The 27,040-nt window shown below is 30.8% G+C and overlaps 2 protein-coding genes across 4 annotated transcripts in view; one reads left to right on the top strand and one right to left on the bottom strand.

Moving 5' to 3' along the window:
- The window catches only part of LOC126746632 (nascent polypeptide-associated complex subunit alpha, muscle-specific form-like), a 120,954-nt gene that overhangs the window by 43,887 nt on the left and 50,027 nt on the right, over nt 1-27,040 (bottom strand). For 2 of the 3 annotated variants that reach the window (XM_050454967.1, XM_050454982.1), the window contains exons 2-4: nt 23,875-24,096; nt 21,512-21,691; nt 16,331-16,512 (exon numbers count right to left, since the gene is read on the bottom strand). In XM_050454967.1, the coding sequence (XP_050310924.1) occupies nt 16,331-16,512; nt 21,512-21,691; nt 23,875-24,085 (573 nt within the window). In that variant the 5' untranslated portion in view covers nt 24,086-24,096. The remainder of the gene's footprint in view (nt 1-16,330; nt 16,513-21,511; nt 21,692-23,874; nt 24,097-27,040) is intronic. The other variant, XM_050454973.1, reaches the window with a different exon arrangement.
- LOC126746753 (merlin) overlaps nt 9,138-27,040 on the top strand; it is a 139,291-nt gene continuing 121,388 nt past the window's right edge. The window contains exon 1 of the mRNA XM_050455098.1: nt 9,138-9,283. The gene's annotated coding sequence lies outside the window, so the exon portion shown is untranslated. The remainder of the gene's footprint in view (nt 9,284-27,040) is intronic.

The raw sequence follows: 27,040 nt of genomic DNA, 5'->3' as shown, positions 1-27,040 counted from the left end.
CAGAGCTGACTTTGGGTGGTCAAGTGTAAAACATCACATGTTTGACACTTGCTCATGTTTTTGGGATGTTACATTTTTCTTATAGCCCACCAACATTGATCACAAATCCTTGATCTCTTGAACGTCAAAAGCAACAATATATTCCAGATCGAGAGGGTTGTCCATGTCTAGTGACCAAATCATAAGCAAAAACTCCAATCTCTCCTGAAATATCAAGGTTTAGCAAATCATTGATGTAAATCAGGAAGAGAGTTGAGCCCAACACAGACTCCTGAGGAAGACCACAAGTAATAAATTTGCTATCCGATGTTCTGCCCTTGATAGAAATTGACTGTGTCCTGTCTGATAGATAAGACTTAATTTATACAAGCTCAGCACCTTGGAAGCCATACTTATAAAGCTTAGACAGCAATATACTGTGACACAATCGAACGCTTTTGATAAATCATAGAACACCGCTGCCGAAAACTTACGCTGGTTCAAGAAATAAGAAGAGTCTTCATAAAGTGGAAAACAGCATCTGTAGTGTTCTTTGGACAGAGTAGAAAGCAATGAAATTGGTCGAATTGGTTCGACGGATCAGAGGAGTTAGCACCCTTGTTAAGGCAAGATAGGATTTATATTTTATCATATTAGGATTTTTAGAGAAATACCATCATATCCTGAAGCATGCTGATTTTTCAACCCACTGAGAACTCTACAAATTTCAATTGAGTTGGTGGGTTGAAAAAAGAATGGTACATTTACATTAACTTGGTAGTCAAGAGGATCTTTTTTAGTGTGAATAGTCTTAGTTAGGCTATCACTTATTGAATAGTAAAAGTTCTTGGGATCATTTGGATCCAATAAAAATATCCTGCTAGTTTTGGCTTGTTCTACCTGGCAATTCATTCACAATTTGCCAGGATGTACGGAATTTGCTACTTGATTTTTTGAATTTAGAAGAATAGAATTGTTGTTTGGCCCTTTGCAATAGCTTCCTACATGTCCTACGATATTTAAAAAAGTATGTTTTTTAGAAAGCTGTTTTACTAAAATGCTTACGCAACGAATTGAGGCAGCGCAGATTTTTTGCAGATGTGTGGATACCCTTAGTTACTTACGCATAAGTTGGAATAGGATTGATAAGAGATTATCTTCAAAAAAACTAAGATTCAATTTTCGTCTATTGCATTCGTTGCGAAATCTAACATAATTGCCACGACTGAAGATCCATTTAAAAATAGTGTGAATTACTTTTATAATTTTGAAATTAACTAAAAAAAATCTATCGATGGCACAGTGGTCAGAGATATCAGCATCTACTAAATTACACAGTATATATTCATATAATTTAGAACAGATGTAATCAATAGTAGTAGCAGAATGCTGATGGTAAGTAAGTAAAGGAATTTATATGCATAGTGAGGTTGAATGAACGTTGAAGAGATTTGCAAGCATAGTTATTGCATATATTAAAAAAAATAACTAAAGATTTTCTATCATAACACAAGAGCCTAATTTTTAAGCAGGGAGGTTGAGGAAATGGAGGAAGTCATTAAAGAAGAAGATAGAGAAATGCTATTTGTTAGGATATACAGGATGTTTCAAATTCGACCCTTAACATGGGGAGCTCGGAATCTATAAGAGATACGAAGACGGTTAAATTAGGGCAAACTTAAGAATTTTTAAGTTTAGCAATACGCCGTTAATAAAAATTTAAAATTTCGAATGGTTTCGAAGATATTTGAAAAAATACAAAAAATCGATTTTATTTTTTTCTGAGAATATTTCTTATTCGATTTTAAAATAATTTGCACTTTTGCATACTCCACTTTTTTCGTGCTTGTGTTTTTAGATGTTTACACACGACATTTCGTCTTTTGACGACCATCATTAACTCTGTTTTCTCTTATGGGAGTCATATTAAATTTTTACATTTTTAAAATTACCTTTTTAACAATGTATCACAAGTAATATTGATTTTTTGTAAAAACACAAATTTTTCAAAAAAAACTAAATTTGCCGCAGTAATAATAATAATAATAATAATAATAATAATAATAATAATAATAATAATAAGTCTTCTTATCCACCAGGATAAGCGACTAAGGAGAACCACGCTGATTGACGTTGCTATACCTAATAACAATAACCTCCAAGGAAAATACAACGAAAAGATCATCAAATATCGAGATCTTGAAGGGCAAATCAAACGGCAATGGGAGATGGAGCATGTTCAAACAATTCCGATAATAATCTCGTGGATCAACTGGACTTATACCAAAAACCCTTGTAGAGAACCTCAAACAACTGGGACTAAGTGAGCACCACTACAAAAACATGCAAAAAGCGGTGCTACTGGGGACAGCACGGGTCGTCAGAAAGTTCATGGGTACAGAAGACCGAACACCATCCAGAGCCCGACAACCTGGAAAGGGTCCCCTCAGAGCTTAATCCTTTTGATATCTTAGATATCTGGGATAAGTGAATATTCCCCGTAAAACGGGAGTGTGATTGCCGCAAGGCAAAAATCATAATAATAATAATAATAATAATAATAATAATAATAATAATAATAATAATAATAATAATAATAATAATAATAATAATAATAATAATAATATTAATAATAATAATAATAATAATAATAATAATAATAATATTAATAATATTAATAATAATAATAATAATAATAATAATAATAATAATATGTCTTATTCAGCAAATGTTACAATAATGCCTATTTGCTTATAAAGGCCAAGATTAGCTACAAGCTACTCTTAAAGTCTTAATCTTCATTCAAAAAATTAAAAAATAAATTTGTTAATTAATTAAATAAATAATAATTGCTACGATACTTAAAATAATACAACTCAAATGTTGTAATGTGATCTGTGTAGGTCCAGGCCTGATGATGCTCCGATAGGAGCGAAACACGTGTAGCTTTTAAAAAATTATATGGATTTGATGAAACCGTGACTTTGTGTTCTTACCTTTGTTTCATCTTCGTATCTCTTATAGATTCCAATATATCCATGTTAAGTATACATGTAGACCCAAATTATGGAGAGTAGTTTCAATTATAGGCTTGTAAATCACTTAACAGTTAGTGTCAAATTTTTCCAGTTGTTTTAACTGGAAAACAACGGAAAGACAGTCGGCCACTACTTGTTCTCAAGTGATATGTTCTACGATTTTTGAAAAAATATCGAAGATACATTTACATAATACCAGAATCTAATTTTCGGCCATAAAGGAGATAAGGGAAATTAAAAAAAAAATTATACTAATCTTAAGAAACAGAAAAAACATTCTGAAACGCCCGCGTAAAATGTTCCTAAATATTGGTCTGGTATACATCCATACAATAATCATGTTTATCTTTTTCAATACTGTTAGTTATTCTAGAAAAATATCCTTCCGAGTACTTATTTGGTCAAACTTTTACCGATTTTTTATCAAATCTTACATCAATTTATCATCACGAACGACAATCAATTATATACTCGATATCAAACTTGCTTAATCACGCACATCTTCAATTTCATTGTTGACCCCCGTGGTTACTTAGAAAGTTGACACACAAGAATAATAATTCGTCGTGCGACCTTTAACCTTTCTCTTTAGACGAGTTTAGTTTCGATAAAAATAGCTACTGATAAATCGTCAAGGTCCTCTTTTACCCATCATTATTTTTATGGACGATGACAAAATACGATTTTATAAGAGGCCTTCAAGGACGACTGGCGGCCATCTGACCAAAATGCGGTTTTGAAATTTTCCATTTTAGTATCGTCTTCGTTTTTTTTATTCTTGTTTTAAGCTATCGACTATTACTGAAAGAGCTTTAAAGATTAAGTTTTATGATTATGTGTTTAAGCAAAATGTATTGCCAATGAAACTCCAAGTAACACATCATACAATCGATAAATATATATTTATTTGATGAATTTTTAGTAAATTTTCGGTTTTGGTATATTTATTAATCGTATATGGCCAAGGCATATTTAATAAACTGTAGAATATACGTATACGATACACGATTCTATTTATAAAGAGGAGCAAATTTCAGCATTTAACCAAATTGACACGGCATACTACACCTCAAATATTTGATAAAATTTTTCAGAAAAATCACTCTTTTTCGTTCATATTATCCAATCTAATAACGCTGTTTTTATACTAAATATTTATATATAAAATTGTATCAAATTTAAATAAACAGTGTTATTAAATTAAATATTGAATATATATTTTCTGCAAAAACATTGTTTTTTTTATCGACATAACCCTTGCAACCCCCCACCCACCCCGCCCATTTGATCAGTAAGAAATTCATTTGAATAATCACCGTTTTTCGTCCATATTATCCAATCTAATAGCACTGTTTTTTTGTATTAAATATTTAGTAATATACATATATATAATTCTATCAAATGTAAATAAACAAAATGTGTTATTAGATTAGATATTAACGAAGAAACCGTATTGGTGTATGCGTATTATTTTGGAAAATAATGATTTTTGAAAACAATTTCTTACTGGTAAGTTATGTGGGGTGGGTGGGGGGGTAAGGGTAGGTAGAATAAAAAATGTTTTTTTTGCAGAAAATAATTGCCTGAGAAAAAATGCTTTTTAAGAAAATTATAGGTGATAAAAAGATCTATAATTTTTGTACTAATACCTTTTTCACATAACGCTTACGCTACCCGATGTCACAATTTTATTGTGACTTTCTTATTTACTAGTGTTATAAGGATCAAAAAATACGTATCACGTTAAATTTTACAAGGAATATTTATACCAATTTTCAAAATTGTATCTACTAAAATTTTTTAATTTTGGTCAACTTTTAAAACTAAAAAAATATATTTTTTCAAAAAAAAAAAATTCCTAAATTTCTGGACATTTTTTGAAAATATATTAACTTTGTCTGAGGCACTAGACGTTTAACTTTGACAGAACCCCTTAATCGTTAACCCTGATGATGGACATGTTCTATGTCCGAAACATGTTGGATTAATGGTTTTTAAATAAATTTAGTGAATGAAGATGACCGGAATAATTTCAGTTATCCATTGATAATTTTTACAGTTAAAATTTACAACAAATATTTGTTTAAATTTTGAAAAGTGTATCTAGTCAAATTAGCTTATCGCTTACGCTACCCGATGTCACAATTGTCACTTCCTTATTTACTAGTGTTATAAGGATCAAAAAATATTTAATCTGGGTGGAGGACCGTGCGACATGATTGTGAATAGTGCATTTTATATCGTCAAATCGTTTATTTTGCCGGGAGTGCATTCTTGTCATAACCTGAAAAGTTTCAGATTATTTTCAACAATGGCTCGTGCAGGTAAGTTTTTATTTACTTACAGAATTAAGGGGAAAAAAGAAGTGCTTAATATTAAATAGGTATAATAAACTTCAATTAAGTGTATTGTTTTTAGAGATTGAAAATATCTTTAAAATTATTGATTTCAAGAATGGTTTTGTTATGTATATCACAATTGTGAGCCACGGGAGTTAACGTGGTTTGGTTTTAATTAAGTTGGATACAATTAATTCTTTGTTACAGGAAGAAGTAAGGAAATTATTGATTTGGACCATCTAAGGGATGACGAGGAGGCATTGTTCCAACTTCTAGACGAAGTTGGGTCGGATTTAGAGTCCGAGGATGAAAAAGATGAGTTTAAAATTTACGAAAAGATCCCAATTGTAGCACCAAATGAAGCTGATAGCTCTTTAGATTCAGAAGATTATTTACCCCTCATACATTTCCAGACTCTCCAGTGGAAGCAAGGATTTTCCTGTAAAAGAGGACTATACTCCATCCATCGTAAAAACTCCAAACGAATATTTTACTACATATTTGGATGATGATTTTTTTGAGTCAGCCACAAATTTCACTTCCCAGTATTTCTTGAGAAATAAAGGAGTTTTTCGGAATTAATGCTTTGATGGGATTTATTCATCTTCCAAGGATACATATGTATTGGAATGGAAAATATAAGTTCCCATTAATTGATGGGGTCACCCGACAAAGGTTTTACATAATACGCGTAAATTTACATGTCGTTGACAATCTTAGCATATCAGAACAGCAACAAAAAAAAGAATAGATTGTGGAGAATATAGCCGGCAATTGATTTGGTTCGCAATAGATGTAAAGCCATTGAAAGAAAAGAAAAGACAGCTTTTTCTATTGACGAACAAATGATTCCTTTTTTGGGAAGATGTCCGTGTTCGACAATTTGTTAGAAATAAACCAAGACCAGTGGGACTAAAGAATTTCGTTCTTACGACGTCCGACGGACTGGTATTGGATTTTGAAATCTACCAGGGCAATACTACCCCAATAAAAGATAGGGATTTAGGCTTGGGACCCTCTAGCAGAAACATTACCTCAAAATAGTTACCTGTATTTTGGCAGATACTTTTCAACTATTGCTTTGATGAACAAATTGACGAGTTTGAATATAGATGCAACTGCTACAATTATGTCCAACAGAGTGAAACGGTTTGATTTTAAAAAAGACAGTTTAATGAATAGGGGAGAGTCAGAAGAAGTCGTTAGAACCGATAATAAACTTTGCATTATAAAGTGGATAGATAATAAATCTGTTTTAATGATATCCACAGCTTTTGGAAGACAGCCGGAAACTGAGGTGCAAAGATGAAATAAAATAGAAAAAAAAATGTTCAGGCATAGCATGCCCAGCTGTTGTTAAATCATACAACGAAAACATGGGTGGTGTAGATGTTTGCGACCAAATGATGGAATACTATCGATCTTTCTTTCGAACCCGGACATGGACTCTTAAAGCCATCCTACATTTGTACGACTTAGCAATAGTAAACAGCTGGATGGAGTATCGAAGGGATTGTTATAGTCGAAACCTTCGAAGCAAAGATATTATGGATCTTTTGGAATTTAGACTTAATCTTGGGGAATATCTGATTGCCGGTACTAAGAAGCGTGTATTGGAGGAAACAGAATGCTAAGAAAATATAGAAAAAGAGACTAGCGTTGAAGGATATGAAATAAAAAAAAGAAGAATGCCTTCCAGTTTGCCTTGTGCAGACAAACGCTTTGATGGTTTTGAACACTGGCCAAAGAATGAAGAAATGAAGAACCCAGTTAAATGCAGGTTAGAAGGATGCAAAAGTCGGTCCAGAATGCGTTGCCTAAAATGTAATGTTTTTCTTTGTTTAACCAAAGATAAAAACTGTTTTATTTCATTCCATACGAAGTAATAAATTTTGTTTCACCATTGTGCTTTTCTAATGTTGGCTCCCTTGACACACAATTGTGTACTTCCTAAATCCCTCCCTTAACCCTTTCGAATATTTTTTAAAATAATTTTCCGTACCTTTTGACCCAACTTTATCGGCGTAAAATAAATATAAACCCCAAACTCGATTTTTTTTTATCTCGGTACTGTAAGGGATAACCTTAAGGTTTTCGAGTAAAACGGAAAAAAAAACCCTATTTTATTTTTCGAAAACTGCAACAGTTGTAGGTACCATTTTCTATTACAAATAAGTGAAAATTAAGTTTTTTTAAAATAAATTCAGTGTTTTTTTGTTCTAGACAACTTTCCATTATCTACGTTCAAAAATTGAATTTTTAAATTAAAACTATTGGTATATTTATTAACCGTATAGGGTCAAGATATATTTATTAAACTGTAGAATATACGTATATCATATACGATTACAAAAGGGAAAAAATTTCGGCATTTAAAAAAATTGACACAGGATTTACATAATTATATAGATTTTATACTCGATTAATACATCTCAAATATTTGGTGAAATTCTTCTGAAAAGTCACTGTTTTTCGTTCATATTATCCAATCTAATAACGCTGTTTTTATACTAAATATTTATATATAAAATTGTATCAAATTTAAATAAACAGTGTTATTAAATTAAATATTTAATATATATTTTCCGCAAAAACATTGTTTTTTATTGACACAACCCTTGCATCCCCCCACCCACCCCAACCATTTGACCAGTAAGAAATTCATTTGAAAAATCACCGTTTTTCGTTCATAATATCCAATCTAATATCACTGTTTTTGTATTAAATATTTAGTAATATACATATATATAATTTTATCAAATGTAAATAAACAAAATGTGTTGTTAGATTAAATATTAACGAAGAAGCCGTATTGGTGTATGCGTATTATTTTGGAAAATAATGATTTTTGAAAACAATTTCTTAGTGGTAAGTTATGTGGGGTGGGTGGGGGGGTAAGGGTAGGGTTAATAAAAAATGTCTTTTTGCAGAAAATAATTGCCTGAGAAAAAAATGCTTTTTAAGAAAATTATAGGTGATAAAAAATCTATAATTTTTGTATTAATACTTTTCTCCCATAACCTTAAGGTTTTCGAGTAAAACGGAAAAAAACCCTATTTTATTTTTCGAAAACTACTACAGTTGTACGATTTTTCATTACAAATAAGTGAAAATTCAGTTTTTTTTGGTTCTAGGCAACTTTTCATTATCTACGTTCAAAAATTGATTTTTTAAATTAAAACTATTGGTATATTTATTAAACTGTAGGTATATCATATACGATTTTGCTTACTAGCGTCGGTCGTCAATCATCCTGTATACCTAGCAAACTCTCATACACATTATCAAGCGACGAAATGCACCGTTGCCGCATCATACACTCATTAAATATAAGACTATTAAAAACGCATTAGAAATACCGTGAAAAATAATTGGATTATTGAAGAATGCGGTTCTATTGGCAACGTTATCGCTGGTTTCACGGTTTAGAGCAAATAATTCTCGATGAATCCTTAAACGGGGGTCCGAGCCAATTTGAAATAATTGAAATATCTAAAATATGCCCGGCACATTCGCCAACTCGTTTACGATTATTTTAAATGGCATCTTAGATGCGGTTTTGTCGCGTTGAAATATACGCCTTCGCCAATCTATTAGCATTATTATTTCAAATTATTGTTCCAGATATAATTATGTAGGTTTAAGGTTTTTGCTTGATGGTGATGAGTCACTCGCTTGAAATTTATGCGTTATGTGATTTTATCTATTTATTTATTTAATGTAAATAGTAACTTTGTGGGTGTTTAGTGCGTATTTGGACGGGCGGTTTTGTTTGTTTTATTCGCGGGGAATTTTGCGTTATAGTAAGATGAATACGGTGTAAGTGTCTTTGTGATTTACTTTTATGGACTGGTTTAAGTTAGTTGGGTTTAATTACAGTTTATTTCTTAGTCCAGAGGCTCGATAAATAATATCTTGAATTAAAAGGTTTGTAATCGCTATTATAGGCTTTAGGGATTTTAAAACCAAATGCCTTTAATTAATCATTAATTTCTTCAAAAATGTTTAGTTAAGGCATTAAGCGAGATATTTTTGATTATTCTTAAAATAAAACATTGTTTTCGGTAAAGGTCTAGTATAGTCACTTTTCTGGAAAAAGTACCTAAAAAATTGTTGACCTACCCACAAGACAGTAACCAACCTAATCCATCTCAACCCAACTATAAAAGCATCGAAAAACGATTGCTGACCCTATTTTCCCATAATTTTTCCTGTGTTCCTGTGTACACTATAAGATATACTGTACGTGTATGATTAGTATATCGTATACTACACAATGAAATATACGTATATATGGTATCGGGGTCACTTTATCACACATTCGAAATGTGTGATAAAATGACAGATCACAATTCAGATAGTGATCAAATTTAAAGACTGGATATGTAAATCCCTTGTTGATTTTTTTAAATGCCGAAATTTTCTCCGATTTGTAAAAAAAATCGTATATTATATATGTATATATTCACCTTTAATTTTCCTAATAAGCATTTTTCTCTCGGGCAATTATTTTCTACAAAAAATTTTTTTTTTTTATTAACGGTACCCTTACCCCCCCACCCACCCCACACAACCTAACAGTGAGAAATTGTTTTCAAAAATCATTGTTTTCCAAAATATTATGCATGAATAATAGCTGGTTTCGTCGTTACTGTTTACACAAAGGAGAAAATTTTGGCATTAAAAATTTGCAAGGCATTCACTTAGTTAGTCTATACACTCGATCACCACACCTCAAATATGTGATAAAATGACCCGATATGATTTTGGGTACATGCCACTGTGTAGAATATGATATACTTTTCATACATGTATGTTATATCAGTGGTCTAATAGGACAACCTTGTTATATCAGTGGTCTAATAGGACAACCTAAGTTATCCCTACAACGCAATAGATCTTCAAAACATCAACAAGTCGCACAGATATTAGATTACTTCTAGAACAAAGGACTATTGTTCTAAATCATAAACATCTTTAATTACTTCAATCGTAGAAGAACTAGTAAACAGTAAATAAGGCGTAGTTTCCCACGAAACCCAAGAAGCTTGTTGACGATAATTCCATTTATTTATCCACAACGCCACCAGGACTCTACGTGACCTAAAATGCAGCATCAGCACCACAGAAACTATTTAAGCTTGACCATGTCTCCATTATTATTATTATTATTATTGTTGTTGTATTGTAGTAATAATCATATCTTTTGTTTAACTCTTAATTGTTTTAAAATCCAAAAGTTATAATTGTATTTTTTTTTTATTTTATAATGTAATTAAAGTTTTTTTTTAAAAAAGTAAATTCAGTGATTGTGATTTAACATGTATATATCTTATACTGTAATAATAGAATATCATACACAAAAAAAAATAAATGCATTAACGTGTATGAAATAATAATTATACCAAATAAGATATGGGTAGGTACAAATAAAAAAACTCAAGAATGCAAATTTGCTCAAAATTAAACAAATAATTAAAAAATTAAATTTATTTTAAAAAAATGCAGTGGTGTATTTTTTTTATTAAATAACAATTGCAATAAATCATTTATGGACACCATTGGAAAAATTAATTTTTTTCTTTCCACGTCGAAAAATGCCTCATGATTTGCAAATTTAAAAAAATTATCTACATTAGATAGAAAGTTATTTAAAAAAATTTCATTCCATTAAACGCATTTTGTAAACATCTTTAAATAGTATACAATATATCATACTTAAACGTATATCTTTTAAGAAATAATAATTGTATATTATTAACATGTAATAAACCTTCTTGTTAAACGCGAATAAAACATAATTATAATATTAAATTCCTCAACGTAAATCACGCGGACATTTAATCCGATATTTATAGTTCAAGTTCAACCACAAATGTACGTCTGCTGTAAACCAAAAATAAACGTTTATTTAAATATCGTGTGCTGAATACAACTTATATGTCTCTTTTAAACAAGCCCAAATTGAACAAAATTTTTTAAAAGTTATTGCTATGTAAGCAATGACACTTTCACTACCTTCCCATATTTATGAAAGCCTTTCTATTACGCCTCATAGTGGTCAAATTTTGACTTAAAAAATAATTTAAATTATTACTTTTTAATTATAACTAAAAAAACCTAGACTTAGGTAAAAAGTGTAATGTATGAAAAATATTTTTTTTTTTAACGGATTGTACCTGAATGTAATTTTAATTGTGTCGTGGTTTTTGTTTTTTTTTTGGTTGTTTTCATCTTTGTACATACACGTAAAGAACATTTATTTTAATAGTGTTATTTATGTACTTTGTTTCATCTCTGTGATTACTTGAATCCATTTCAGTGTCCTGAGGATGACTTGATATAAGTCGCAACGGCGACATTTAAGCAAACAGGTTTCTGTTTTATTTCTGACCCCACCCAACAACCCTCCGCAATATTGAAGATATTGGGTCACGAACACGAAACTGAAAATTAAAAAATAATTTACAGCAGGGTCAGATTAACCACAGTTTCCAAAATATAGGCGCAATCCATGATTGGTGAAACATGTATTTAAAATTTGCGTTTTTACCGATATTTTTGGTAAACAGTTTTAAGAGGTAATGAATCTGTAGCTTGCTCTAATATTCCCTTTGTTCTTTTCAATTTGATAATTCCTACCAGTTATTTCTGGTTTCTTGGATTGTCCTTAGGATAGGATCATTTGCTCTTCCACGATGATTAATACATTCTGCTTTAAAACGTTTAGATTTACTGCATATCGTATGAGAGAATCACTTTAAAAAAAACAAAATTTCATATTTAAATAACCATTGGTACACCTACACTCTAGGTCACACCAACAACACGTGGAGCTAACATAATTTAAACACCGACCTCACTATACGTAACGTATTGAATGCATATTAGAAACTTCGACGTTTTTTAAAACATTTTGAATCTAGACATGTATTACTTTCAAATAAAACCCAAATCATACATTCAGTTTGATCAATAGAAAACAAATAACTTAACCTAATTATTTTACATTAAACGTGTTTGTTTTCAAATCTTGTTCTTAAGGCATGTTTTCGTGGTTTACTTGAGATCGCGTGAAAACCTTTTTTTTTGCTTTATTTGCTTTATCTCCTCTATCCCTATAGTTGAAAATTACGGTTTGTGTTCTAATTTATTTCAGACATTTCCAACATGATTTATTATTAACAATGAGATTCATATCATCTAGTCGCATTGATAAATCAACATATTCTTACAAATTCTCTGCTAATCATTCCTCTAAGATATTTTACACCTAACAAGAATATTTCGTTGCAATATGAATTATCTTTGTAGAAATGAACAAAAATCTTACTGCTTACGTAGCTTAATAGCTCTTCCAGTTATTAAAAAAAAAAATACTATTATACTACTGTGTGGCTCTTAATTGAACTTTAGGTAACATAGAAATGTAAATATTTCACTACAACAAAAAAAAATGTGCATCATGAACCTTAATACAGTAAAACAATCTATTGGAGAACTCTTTATGAACATTTTGGAAAGTGGCCACATCAATATTGCGACATGCATCAATTATTCTTTGTCGATGTTTCAAGTAGCCCCATAAAAAGTCAAGAGGCGGAAGATCGGGTGATCTGGCTGGCCATTCGGAGACCAATCCACCGATTATGCTACGTACATCAGTCAAATATTTCTGCTTAAGTGAAGCGGTGCCCCATCTTGTTAAAAAACTCAAATTCGTGAGGATTTTCTTCAATAATCTGAAGGATCAGTGGTTCTACCGCATTTTTCATGGTTAAGTTTTTTTTTTACACCTAAAGAGGTGAAGTCTCAAAAAACCTATTGGTGCTAAATTTGTCTTTTTATCCAATACTTGCTTTCTATTTTTTGATGTTAATTTTTGTTTATCGCAGCCTATACATATAAAAATATCATTTGCTCATCTATATACAACTTCCACTTTTGCTTAGGGTTTAAAAAAAATTATTCATTAAAAAAAATCGCAATTTATTCACCTACACTCTAGGTCACGTCAACAACATAATGTGTGGCGTTAACATAATTTAAACAACGATCCCACTATACGTAACTTATTGTATGCATATTAGAAACTTTTTGTAAAGATTACAATATTCCGTTTTTTTCTGCAGCCGTATCAGAAATTTAATTTAAGCAAACCTAATTATTTAATTTTACTTTAAAAGGGTCCGTTTTCTGACCTTTGAACTTATAATATGATTGAAACAACAATAGCAAAGATCGCAATATAGAATTAGATGATGTTGTGTCCCACATAGATTTGCAATTAAATGTTATCCTTAAAGTCGATTGAAGACATTTTATAGTATATTTAACAAGCGAGGACCTTTAATTGTAGAAAGCTGCGTTGGGCAATTGAATATAATAATAATTATTATTGGTGGTTGCGTAATGCGGTATATAAGTAAGTATACTTTTTATTTTGTGATCAGGTGTAAATAAGAAAATAATTGAAAAACTTTTAACATTGTAATCCTTATTGAGCATTTCTCGTTAAAAATAGATTTTTTTAAACAGTTTTTTTAATTTTGTAAAGAAGTTTATATGACAAAGGTGCATAACAACGGAGTGGTTAAAACCAATATATTTTTGATAATCCATATTTTTTGATTTACACGTATTTTTAGTTATATCGTACACTTTTAGATTATTTTGATTGCAAAAAAAGAAAACGTCTAAAATGGCTATTTTTAAATTAGCTTATAAATACGTTACGTTAAATTATTAAGGGTGAATTATTTTGTCCACCCCGTATATTTGCTGTTCTCTCCTTAAGGTGACATCATCTATGTTTTTCTTTGCATTAGAAAGCAAATGTAGGCTCACGAAAACAGGTGATTCCAATGCAAAATAAATAAGATTTTTCCTTGATTAGCGAGTTACGTAAGTAGTAAAGCCGGAGGCTGTATGCTAATGATAGGTCATGAAATTCAATGGAACATCCATATATACACAAGCCATATCCAAACTGCTCAGTGATGTTATTTTTGCAAATTATCAAAGTTAAATATTCTCTAAATAAACTTCGACTATAAATAACTTGAATGTACATACATCGAAAATTGGTCTTTTTAGCGTATGGACGAATTAGGACGTCACCTTCGCATATAGTTATCACGTCCGCAAGTTTTCCTTTTTAATTATTATTTATCGAGTATCGCATTCTTCGCTTGGGATGATCGGTATAGGCTCTAAGGTTAAACCAGGTATGCTAATTTATTAAATTATTATTTGCCGAACTAGGTCATACAGTTAAAGGATTATTTTATAGATGTAAACAAGTTTTTGATCGTAAGGTTAACCGTAGAACTCGACAAATCCTCTGTTACCATTTTTAGGATGTATTATTATTAGTAATAATTTTAAAATATTCAAAATTTTTAAAGGTATTTGTTTGGGTCCTTTTATATACATACTTCCATTTTTATTCCATGTAATTGTAGTACTCTATTTTTGGATCTATTGGAATACCTATTTTCTATCTTTGGATTTTTAACGTTTTTCCATATTTATTTCTGACAGTAATCGCCATTTTTTCTGTTACAGGTGATATTTAAAGTACTATTTTTTCAAGGCATATGAAATCATGATTCAGTATTTCCTTCAAAATTCATACTTAAGATCATTTGAGATTATCCAGGTTTCTAAACATATTTTCTTATCCTTGGAATTTTAACGTTTTTCCATATTTATTTCTGACATTAAAAGCCATTTTCCCTGTTACTGCTGATATTTAAAGTATAATTTCTTCAAGGAATGTGAAATCATAATTCAGTATTTCCTGCAAGTACTCATAAAGGTCATTCGAGATTATCTAGATTTTTGAAAATATTTTCTCATCCTTGGATTTTTAATGCCTTTCCTTATTTATTTCAGATATTAGAACCTGCTTGTCTTTTATCTCTGGTACTTATTGGTATATTTGAAGTATTCCAGGCTCCTGGACTGATTTTTTTATTTATTCCATATATTTCAAATAATTTCTAATGTATTTAATTGAAATCATTTAAATCTTAAAGTCATTCCAAATTTTATTCTTGTTTATTTGCTTGTTTTTTTTTTTGGTGGATATAGATCAAAGAACTATTTTAGATGATCAATTATATATTTTTGTCGACGTTTCGGTCTCTATTTCGGTCTGGATTTCATTGATGAATACAATTTCATTGAAACATTCCCCTTAGAAAAAGTCTATGTGGTACAAATCAGGTGAGCGCGGTGGCCATTGGTTGCCTAATCTCCTTCCAATTAATCGATTATTAAAATTAGTATCGAGATGTTGCGGCCACATGTCTTGGCGTGTTACTAGAAATACGTTTTCAAGTAAATCGTTCAAGTTATTTGACACCCGCCCATAGATTGACTAAAAACTGATGCTGAAAACGATAATTTCTCACTATTTTAGGGTAGACTCAGTTCTTAAAGTGTCTATTAAATATCCTCGTACTTTTAAGACTGCTTTCGTCACGACATAAAATATAAATTAAGGATCTTGTCTATTACGATGTAGTTTTCCCGAAAAATCTTAATCGATATCTATAAGAAATTAATTTAAAGAACATTTAACTTAAGGGTGCTGAAATCAGTGCCAGAATGTCCAAATGTTAACTATAGTCGAAAAATTTTACTATGTGTACAATTTAAGTTCTCTTAAGTTCAGTTTGCCATATTTGCTAGGATGTCCCCCGGGACGCCACTGGACCTTATATTTTAATCTAATTAAGGCTAAATTAGCCTCTTAATACAACAAGTAATACTGCCAGATTTCAAGAGAATCGAATACATATTTTTTTTAATATTAATAAAAAATGTATCACCCTGTATCTTGAAAACTGTGCATTTCCGGACCCATGTTTATAGAAACTTTTTCTCATAATTATTTTTTTTACAAGGAATCACAATTCAGAAATTAGTTCTAGTTAAGTCACTATATAAATAAATAAAGTTACTTACGTTACTCCTTGGGGCACCCTCCTTGGCGACTCCGTTGACGCATTCCTCCTTGGTGACGCATGCGCCCGTACATCCTTTAGACCCTGAAACAGCGTCATTGCGTGACTTCTGGTTGTTTTTAAACGGGATCCGGGGCTGTACCCCGATAAAGCCGTTCTCGTTACGGATTAAATCCCCATTGGCTGTTGACAAACAGACCAACTTTATTGGATTTAGAATGAGAGAGAGAGAGAAGGCAAGAAGTTTTTTTTTTTTTGAATCATGTTTGACAGAATTTATATTTTAGCAATTTATTGAAAAAATCGCGTCGTTTTACGAACGAATTGCTAGTTGCTAGTTGCAACAAGTCAACAGACAGATAAGCCCAAAGAAATGATTGAAAGAAGTCGTCCATATTCTCAAAGAGACAATGATATCGATAAATCAAAAGAGAACAACACAAAGTCTCGGTCTCAAAAAATTCGTTTATTGGTTAAAGTGGTGACACGTGTTTCGCTCCTAAGAGCATCATCAGACCTAAAAAATAACGCAAACAAAACCGAATAAAATTAGAAAAAGACCTTAAAGTAAAACGAAAAAGTATATCTTAAGAATGTTAAAAACACGCCCGACTGGGTCAATTATACACACACACACACTGAACTGTAAAATATAAGTTTGAAAAACTTACGTCACAAATATATAAAAAACTCAATAACATAGAACTTGAATAAAAGAAAATAAAGTAAAAAAGGGAACTATCGATTTTCGAACCTAAATTTATTTTTTTTTACTTTTTTATTATTCGATGACAATTCTCTGAATGTGAAAGTCAGAGATTCAGTGATGAAAGTATCTCAATTACGCAAATACAAAATAATAATTATTAAAATGTGGTTGTACATGCCCATTCAACGATGCGTCTCACAACCCTTTAAACGTTCCTTAATAATCACTGGATCCACCTCGAAAATCAGGATTATGAAGATATTTGTACTAATGTCAATTGATTAATTATGAGCCGAATATGTAGCTGAAACGTGTGCTCTAGATGCTGCTTCTTGGTAAGAAAATACATATTCGATAATAGCAACTGAAGAATTTGTAGCTGAATCTGTTTTATTATTAATTAATTTTACTTTGGTAATGATTGAAGGATACCTTTCGCTTGAGCTATTTTGACTTGATCCAAGACGTCTAGAGAAACCCGAAGTATTTCATAAAGTGGAATTTAAAAGTCCACTCAGGACTGTTTCCTTGGTGGTTATATTCCTTGACTCAAATGACGAATTATTGTAAGTTGATTCTCTGATTTTGAAGCAAAATCAGGCACCAAAATGAGCATTTTTACAAAATATGCTCCGGATTAATTTTTTTTCTGGTAAAAGGCCATTCAAAAACTATTAAAAAAGGTTCCATAGGAATCTATGTATGATGATAAGACAACCGGGTTTTTTCGTCAATTTTTTTCATTTTTCAGTCTTATCTTACAAGGAAATTGTAATTAAATATAAAATGAACTAACAGGAGGTGAAACAGGAATAAAAAAAATCATCAACGAATTGAATCGAAGCTATAAATGCCGAGATATTAATAAAAATGAGGGAAAAACTCGTATTTTCCATGGTACCATTTTTTTCTTAAAATGATTATTGACAAATTTTAAATTAAGCCCTAAACTGGGGACGTTTGCATTAAAGTTCATGAACAAATTGCAAATTTTGAAGTAAAAAAACTCATTATGGGGAACTTTGAGAAAATACTTAGATGCTAGACTTAACATTGTGAAAATGTATGAAATGTTTACAAGCGACTTGACTTTCTTCAATTTGACTTGAAAATATATATTTGGTAATGATCACTGAAGCAATCGAATTTGAATCTAATTCAGGGTATACAGAAACATAGTTTTCTTTTATTGGGTTACCTTGGTCATTTAAAATCATATATTATCACTATATTATTTTTAATTTGCACAATTTGATCAAGGGAGTTATTTACTATATTTGGGTAAAAAATATTTATTATGTAGAATGTTATCTAGATCAGCATTAAAAAATTTGCCATCTATAACCACGGATTTAGTAACAGTCACTGTCTTTGTTGCTATATTATCCTGAATTTGCACTGTTTGACTTATTTACTCTTATTGGTATGCCGATGTAGCTCTGTCAAAGAGCATATTGAAGTAGATTCTGATTTTTAATGACTGTTACTATAGATTTTGGTGTGAACATGAACAGTTCTTTTTTGAAAACCTATTTAAAAATTGTTTTTAAGATTCCCTAATTTAATTAAATTAGCAGAAGTAAGAAACCTAATTATTTGATGCAACCAAGGGCCTATGAGAAACATTAATTTTATTACTTAAACTTACTGGGGTGAGTGCATTATTTTCTTCATCTAATACAACGGCTTTCACTAGAACAACAATTAAATCGAGATCAATTATAGAATTGTATAAAATATTGTTTAAAATTTTATAGAGGTAATTTCCGTAAAATATTATTAAGTTTTCTATAGCCTTTTCTTATTCCAATATTAGATCAATAGTGCGAATGTATTTATAGAATCTTGTCAATTCAAGGCTTTAACAGCCCTTTCTTTGTGTAAAGAATGGAAGCTGAAAATGCCCTTTATTCCATGGAATTTTGGTTTTTTTTTGTATATAGCGTATTATTATTATCTTTTTAATATTGCATTATTTTTATGGAATAATAAAAGTATAATTATTATTAATTTTTTAAATTGGATCTACACTTTCATTTTGGTATTCATTCTTTATTGCTTTAATTGCTTTTCTGAATAAATAAATCCAGTATTGGACATTTGCTCATTGAAGAATTAACGCAGAAGTATGTAATTTATTATTGTTCAAAAAAGTGGCATTAAGAATTGTTCTGTTTGGCTGTTTTTAATATTGAACCTTGGCTTAAATATAACTGTGTGATAAAGTCAACTGAATCTGTACCATATTTAATAGCTGTGACTCTTTCTTCATCATTTTCATAATTGAAGTTGTAATACTACCAGAACCATCAAAATGTAACTGCCATTTTAAAATTGTTGAAAAACTCTTAGCCAGATCATCGGAACCTAACGGAATCGTGACATCATTAGCATTAGCAGAAGTAAACACGGGTACATTCCGCTTTAAGGTGGAATTAGATTGTGGAGGAAAGGAATAGTTCCTTGATGGGGAATAATAAGAACACGTTATTGGGTTCACTGGATCCTGTGAAATAACGTTCGTAGAAGGAATGGTGTGAATGTGCGACTGAACTAAAAGTGTGGTCACAAAAAGTTGGTGCGGTTCGAGTGAACTGAATTGAAGCAGGCCGAAACGAACAAGAGGGACCTGGATTTACAGATACCGTCGAAGGAATCACATTGGGTGAAAGATGGTGTGAGACTTCTGTCTGAGCCTAAGAGGATGATCCAGAAGGGAGTCCTCTCCAGGGGAAGCCTCAATAATAACCGGCACCTGCAAAATTTCTTCTACACTCGTTGTCGAAGTTCACTTAGCCATTTCTAACCTATCAATAATAGAATTTAACTGAGTAGACAAACTCATTACTTCTTCAGAAAAATCAGGGTGAAATTCTAATATTCTAACTTCTTGAAACGACCTTGGATATGTAAGGCCTTAGACCGCAACCTACTATACTCTTTATTAATATTTAATTCACTTAGACCTGAAATAGTACTTTCCAATAAATTACACTTTCCTGTACAAATATCAACTTCGTTATCAGGGTCCACTTCTATTACCTCAAATATCGGCAAGCTATTAAGTTTCTCTAATTTCAAATATAACCTTAAACGTTGACACTTTTTTATAAGAGTACCAGCAGTGGTAGCACCTCGAGATGATAGCTCGTAATCAAGCTCGTCCAGCTCCAATTTATTTATATCCATTTTCCCCAAAAATATCTCCGCCAATAACACAAACCAAAAAAAAATAATAATAATTGTTTTTTTCTTTTTTAAATTTTAGTAGTATAGTAGTCAACAGTAGTTGGTAACTGAATTTTTATTATGACTAAAATTTAGGAAGATAATTTTGTTTAAATCACTTAATTTCGTGGATATAAATCTCAAAGACCACTTTAACTTAGTTGCTTTTTATGGTGAGGATATATTTTTTATATTATTTAGAAAGAAATATTTGCTAATCTCAAGCTGTTTCCATTACTGAACCCTTTACTATTGCTTGAACCTTTATGTTTTTTATTGAAATTAAAGTCTATCTAAGTAGTTTCTATTAAAAATAGAGGTTTTTGAGCACTATATTTCAAATATGGTGCTAGGATCATATTTCCTATTTATCAACATATGTATTATTCCAAATTATACAGTTAATACTAGCCTTGATCGAATTAAGATATCTCAGCATGTTCTTCAAAATTTTTATTTATTTATTTATTTATTTAATAGACGGGATCAACCCCATTACAAAAAAAAATATTACAAAGTTCAATAGTTACACCCAATCATAACTTAAAATAGCTAAAATACAAATATGTTTTTACAGGCAAACCAACATAAAATCAACAGAAGAGTGCATAATCTCTCTAATTTGATTCCTGAAACTAGACAAGCCAATGTCCACAACTTCGATATCCTCATGGTCGATAATATTTAAAGTTCTTTCGATAGGGGAGTGAGTGGCATAGTTGGTATTATGAAAAGGCAAAGCAAATAGTTGGTTTCGTCTCAAGAGTCTTGAGGGCACATTGAAGCTAATTCTACCGAGAAGGTCGAAGCATACAATCAGACCATTAAGAAGCTTAAATACAAAGGTTAAATCACCACGAATACGTCTTTCTCTCAATGTTGTCATAGCCAGTACTTCCCGTGCATTATCATAAACATGATCGTTCGGTATTTCCAAATTTAATTTAAATAGACAAAATCTTAAAAACTTATTCTGAATCCTTTCAAGGGCCAGATAGCTGTTCATGTAATAGGGGGACCATATCATTGAGCCATACTCCAATATTTACATGCCTGATAGAAACTTTATCTTTAATGGAATTAATATCAGAATGAGCTTCAACTAATTAATTTTATTGCAATAGTTTAAATTCCATCATGCCTATATACGTAATTTGTTAACCTTGAATTATTTAGGGTATTAAACAAACTCACCCTTTTTTAAATAATTATTTGGTAACTAACCGATTTAGAATGCTTACTTACCGGCATGCGCAAATTGACCTTTTAAGAAAGGATTGTTGCTCAGATCACTGTGGACCGACTCGGTTTCTCCACCTGATGCTGAGACGCTTTCTGAGAACGAGGCTGATCCTTCTGAGGAGGCGATACCTCCGTTAAGGAAGACATTCTTTTGCAGATCGATTGATCCCGAAGGACATTTACCTGAAAAGAAAATTGGGTCTTCATACAGTTTTTAGAGATATGTCTATGACGAATAATTTTACTGAAATGATAGTTGTCGTGTGAATGTCAAGTATGTCTTTTTTGCCTATATCTCTCTCTCACTCTGATATATGACAAATATTTTTACTGAAATGATGCGTTTCGTATGTGACCGCATGGATTACGTGAGAAAAACATTATTTCCAAATATTCCGGAGAGTAATAGAAATATTATGCAAGTATGCACGTTATAATCGATGATGATATAGGAAATGGGTGGAAAATTGGACTCCCATTCATATATCTTTATCTCAGTTTAATAAATAGAAGATTATGGGAACAAAGTGACGTTTTCCTGGTATAATTGGACAAATCATGCCGAAAAAACACTATTTGCAGACGATCCAAATACTATTAAATAAATGAAACGATGATATAGGAAATTGGTGAAAAGCTGGACTCCCATTCATATATCTTTATCTCAGTTTAATAAATAGAAGATTATGGAACAAAAGGACGTTTTTCTGGTATAATTGGACAAACCATGCTAGAAAAACACGATTTCCAGGCGATAATTTATTTGGCATTTTTTTGCCTATATCGCTCTCTCACTCTGATATACGACAAATCATTTTACCGAAATAATGCGTTTTCTGTGTCACCGCATAGATTACGTGAGAAAAACATTATTTCCAAATATTCCGGAGAGTAATAAAAATATTATGCAAGTGTGCATAACATAATCGAAATTGAAGCAATTAATTTAATAAACTCTATACTAATTTTATTAGGAGGAAGAAGAAGAAGAATCGTCATCAGGAGATGACTCCTGATGACGATTGATAAACTTGTGAAAATCTTACTAGCACCAAAAATCATGCCTATAGTGCATTTACAAACAATGGTGCTAGACATAAACAAACTTGCAACACTTCTGGTCTGAGCGGTCAATATATATATATATATATATCCTAAAGCTACTACTTAAAAACAAATTATATTATAATTAGCGGTAGTTATAAGAGACCTAAATAAAGCGAGTAACCACTAATAATTAATTTTAATAGATCAAGTTTCTATAAAACTCACAGTGATATTTCTATTCCGTTTTTTCAACTTAGGACTGACTAGATCAAATCAGACTTTATGTGAAATTAGGGATTTTTTTCAATTTTGAGGCACTTGTTAGAAGTTGTGAATATATTTGCGAAGCTTGTTGCCTCACCACAATATGTAGTCTTTAATTAAGCTCGGGGACTATTTTACTATATCACGGGGTGGTAGCCCCGTAAGCGCACATGGGACTATGTGGTTAGCGCACATGTGGAGTTGGGATTGTAAAAAGGGATTGGAACCTTGGGTTGACGCTAAATAGTGGGTTAGGTAGTCGTTTGAGCCCTATGTAGGGACTGGGATAATAGTTAAGAAAAGAGGAATTATCGGCACAAACACGTGTTTGTGCCTGTGTATACACAATTAGAGGTGTGCTTGTATATGCGTGTATACATACAAAAAAAATGATTAAAACACAATTTTTTTTTTAAATTGTACTCGTACAGTTGCCACTCCCAATAAATAATAAAATAATATTTTGTTGACGTGACATTAATTTGACAGTCTTTGTTTATTTATGAATTAATCCGTATTTACATATTTGAAATTCCTAATGTGTTTATGACCTAAAGAAGCTATGTAAATTCTTCTAAGTTATAGAATTTGGTTAATTAAAGCTTTAAATTTGAATTAATAGCGTATATAATGATCAACGTGATGGTTAGTCGCTAATAGAGTGCAGTTAAGCGGGCTCAAATTGTGCATTATACATAAGTAAAAAATCCTTTATAATTTTTAAAATTTTGCATTTTTTCACTTCATCCTCACTTTTTTATCAATAAAACGTTCAAATTCAACATTCTATATAAACATTTTCAAAAAAAAAATCGAAAAAAATTGAAAAATGTAAAATTATACAGTGTGTTCCATTGAAAATAACGAAGTTGACACCTACTTCCGGTATAACCGGAAACGTCACAACTGTCAAAATATTTTAGTTGTGTGGCCCCCATCAACTGTGCCATGTTGCCAAATTTCCAAAATTTTTGAATAATTAGTTTCCGAAATATTGATCGCGTCTATTCGTGGTGAGACACCCTGTATATCAATAAATATACCAAAAATCTTACCTGTAGCAGCACACTTCTTATAATACTCATACGAAGCTTTCAAGGGACTATCGTCTTGCATCCACCAGAAATCTTTTGAGGTCTTCTCAGCGAAGGCCCCATTGATCTCGTGGGGGTCTGTGGGAGGTTGTGCTTGCCCTTGTAGGACGTGACTCACGTCCGCAAGGACACTCGTGAGGAGTGTTATCCCCACTAATATTAGTGGAGACATTATGGCCTAATCTGAAAATTTAAAAAAAAAACAGATAAGTCCTCTATTTTTTTCAATATATTTAAGAGTAAAGAAACTAGTTTAAATAAGCAATAATAAAAACTAATATTAGACACAAAATATTCGCTATGTGGAACAAGCTAGTGATTTTTATCATCCCGTGCATTTTGCGTCCCTGTTCGAAGGATCCTTTTCATATCTTATTGCGAAAGGTCTAAATGACTTTCCTGCATGTCTCCAGTTAATTTCAAAAATATGTAGTTAACAAGTTACGGGCAAGGTGTATACAGTGTCCCAGGATGAGCGATTTTATACGTAAAAATGACAAAAAATTTTATAGTTGAAATGTTACCATTTTGCATCCAGCCCTGCTTGATTAAAAATATAATTTAGCAATTTTTTTATTTTTTTAAATCAAGCATGCCTTGATACGAGCATTTTTTGAATTTTATGAGTAGGGAAAGTAGTATTTCTAGGCAAGATATAAAAAAATTTAATAAGAAAAAGTTGTTTTAATGCAAAATTATGCCCGAATACCGAATTTCATAACCATAGACCTACTTTGATTTTTACGTTTTGTGTACCAATTAATTTTTTTATTCATATTTAATTATTAAATAAAAACTAACTAATTTATTTATCTTATAGTTAAATCACTGATCTAAGAGTTACAAACCATCCTCAAAAATATGTTTGTAATAAAGTGTACATAGTACGTCTAATTTAACAATTTTATTTACTTATTTTAAATTTATTCAATGTAGATAGAATGATTGTAGAGAAAGAATAGAATGTAGATGAAATGACTTAAACTGGCTGGAAAAGAAAGAAAATTGTTCTAAGGGCCTAAAGGTAAATAGTAAATGACTTCAGTTGTATGGAAGAAAAAAAAAACAATGACGAAATTTAGGCAGTTTGTTTTTAACAACCTGAGAAAATTACTTAAATTACATGAAAAAAAGAAAAAGTGACTTCAATTGCATCGAATTTAGTCCTGTGAGAACAAAATATGCAGAAATGGAAATGACTTTTGGAAATGACTTTGGAAATGAATTTTTTTGAGCATTGTAGGGCAAAAATTGTTATTATCATAGTTTTTTTTGTAAAAAAATTAGTAGATATTTTTGGCTTTTTTTTCGTACATTCGTATTTTTCTTTGACAACCAAAACTGCAGCATAAGACGACTTTACTACGTTCATGGTGGTTTACTGGTGCACTTGATTATCGTTTTCACACTAGGAACCTTTACTTTAAGACCTTGATTTTATTCCATTAAAAGATCAACTTTTTGGTTCAATTCGTTTTTTCAACTAAAAATCTCAAAGTAGCACTGACCTCATGCGCAAAATCAGAAAGTTTCCAAACTGTCAAAATTTGACAGGTAAAAAAATTTAATGCACAAAAATTCTTTTGAAAAATCACTATTTTTCGTTCATATTATCCAATACGAATTTATACGTTTTTATACTAAATATTTATATATTAAATTATATCAAATTTAAATAAACAGTGTTATTAAAATGGTCTAACAGCACTGTTTTTGTATGAAATATTCATTAATATACATATACATAATTATATCAAATTTAAATAAACAAAATGTGTTATTAGTTTAGATGTTGACGATGAAATCAGCTATTATTCATGGGGATTATATTGGAAAACATTGATTTTTGAAAATAATTTCTTACTGGTAAGTTGTGTGGGGTGGGTGGGGGGTAAAGGTTGGGTTATTGAAAAACGGTTTTTTTGCAGCAAAATATAGATGATAAAAAATCTTTAGTTTTTGGATCTATTCTTTTCTTACATAACCTCATTAATATTTTAAATGCATTAACTTGTATTAAGCAATAATTGATGCATAAAACATATCTGCAAATTTAAAAAAAATCTACATTGGTAGCGTATTAAATGCATTTTATAAATGTCTTAACTTTTATGAAAGAATAATTGTACATATTATTAAATTCCTTAACGTATATCACCTGGATATTTTATCTGATATTTATATATTAATCTTTCTGCGAATATGAGCTTTTGGCACCAATCTGTTTTTATTGTATTGTAGTTAGAAAGGGTTTGAGACTCGATATTTCGATCGTAAATTGAAGTTTTGAATGAAATTTATTAAATGTGTTAAGAAGAATATCAATTTCAACCTGCTGATCAATAAGTAATAATGTCATCAATATATCGTTTGAAAAAAGGTAATTGATCAATGCATGTTTTTGAAGTTCACTGTTATTGCACACAATTACCCATGCCTAATCCAAAAACTTATTGGTTGGTAGAAATGACTATTAAAATTGGAATATTTATTTTAAAAAGCGAAATTAAAGAGCTCTATAACTTCTTGCAATGATACTGTACATCAGTTTTTTATTAGGTCTCACTTTCTTATTAAAATTAAGCAAGCTTACAAACTGAGGTCACTAGAAATAATTTACATTACATATACCAAAAGGTATTTTTTTATCATCTAGTATAGTGATAGTATTAAAGAAATATATTTTTTGAAAAACCTGCGTATCAGAATCGGTTGCGTAAAATTGTCAGAAAATGCGTCCTTTAAAGATTAAAAAACATCTTCTAGACCCTTACAATCGCATCATCAGATTTTCTTATTAAACAGTGTTTTACTTGAAAAGCTTAAACTTTCAGAAGTTCTTTACCCCAATAAAACCAAACATTATGAAAATATTGCCGGAACAATTTTGAGATGAAATTACACCATTTGTCGTGAAACAAGATTCGTCCGAGAATATTATTTTTTTATGAAAATCCCTGTTCTCTAAAATTTTATCGCCTAACCAAGCAGAAAATAATAATAAATGCAAGTACTTTGGTTTGAATGATTTAATATTATTGGCATGTTAAATTCTTTGCAATTCAGATTTGCGTATGTTTAGCACCGCCGACCTAGCTCTCAATGACATCTCAACACTACCAGTGGC

The sequence above is a fragment of the Anthonomus grandis genome, chromosome 2 (assembly GCF_022605725.1).
Source record: "Anthonomus grandis grandis chromosome 2, icAntGran1.3, whole genome shotgun sequence".
Classification (NCBI taxonomy): domain Eukaryota; kingdom Metazoa; phylum Arthropoda; class Insecta; order Coleoptera; family Curculionidae; genus Anthonomus; species Anthonomus grandis.
This window is presented reverse-complemented; position numbering and strand designations above follow the sequence as displayed.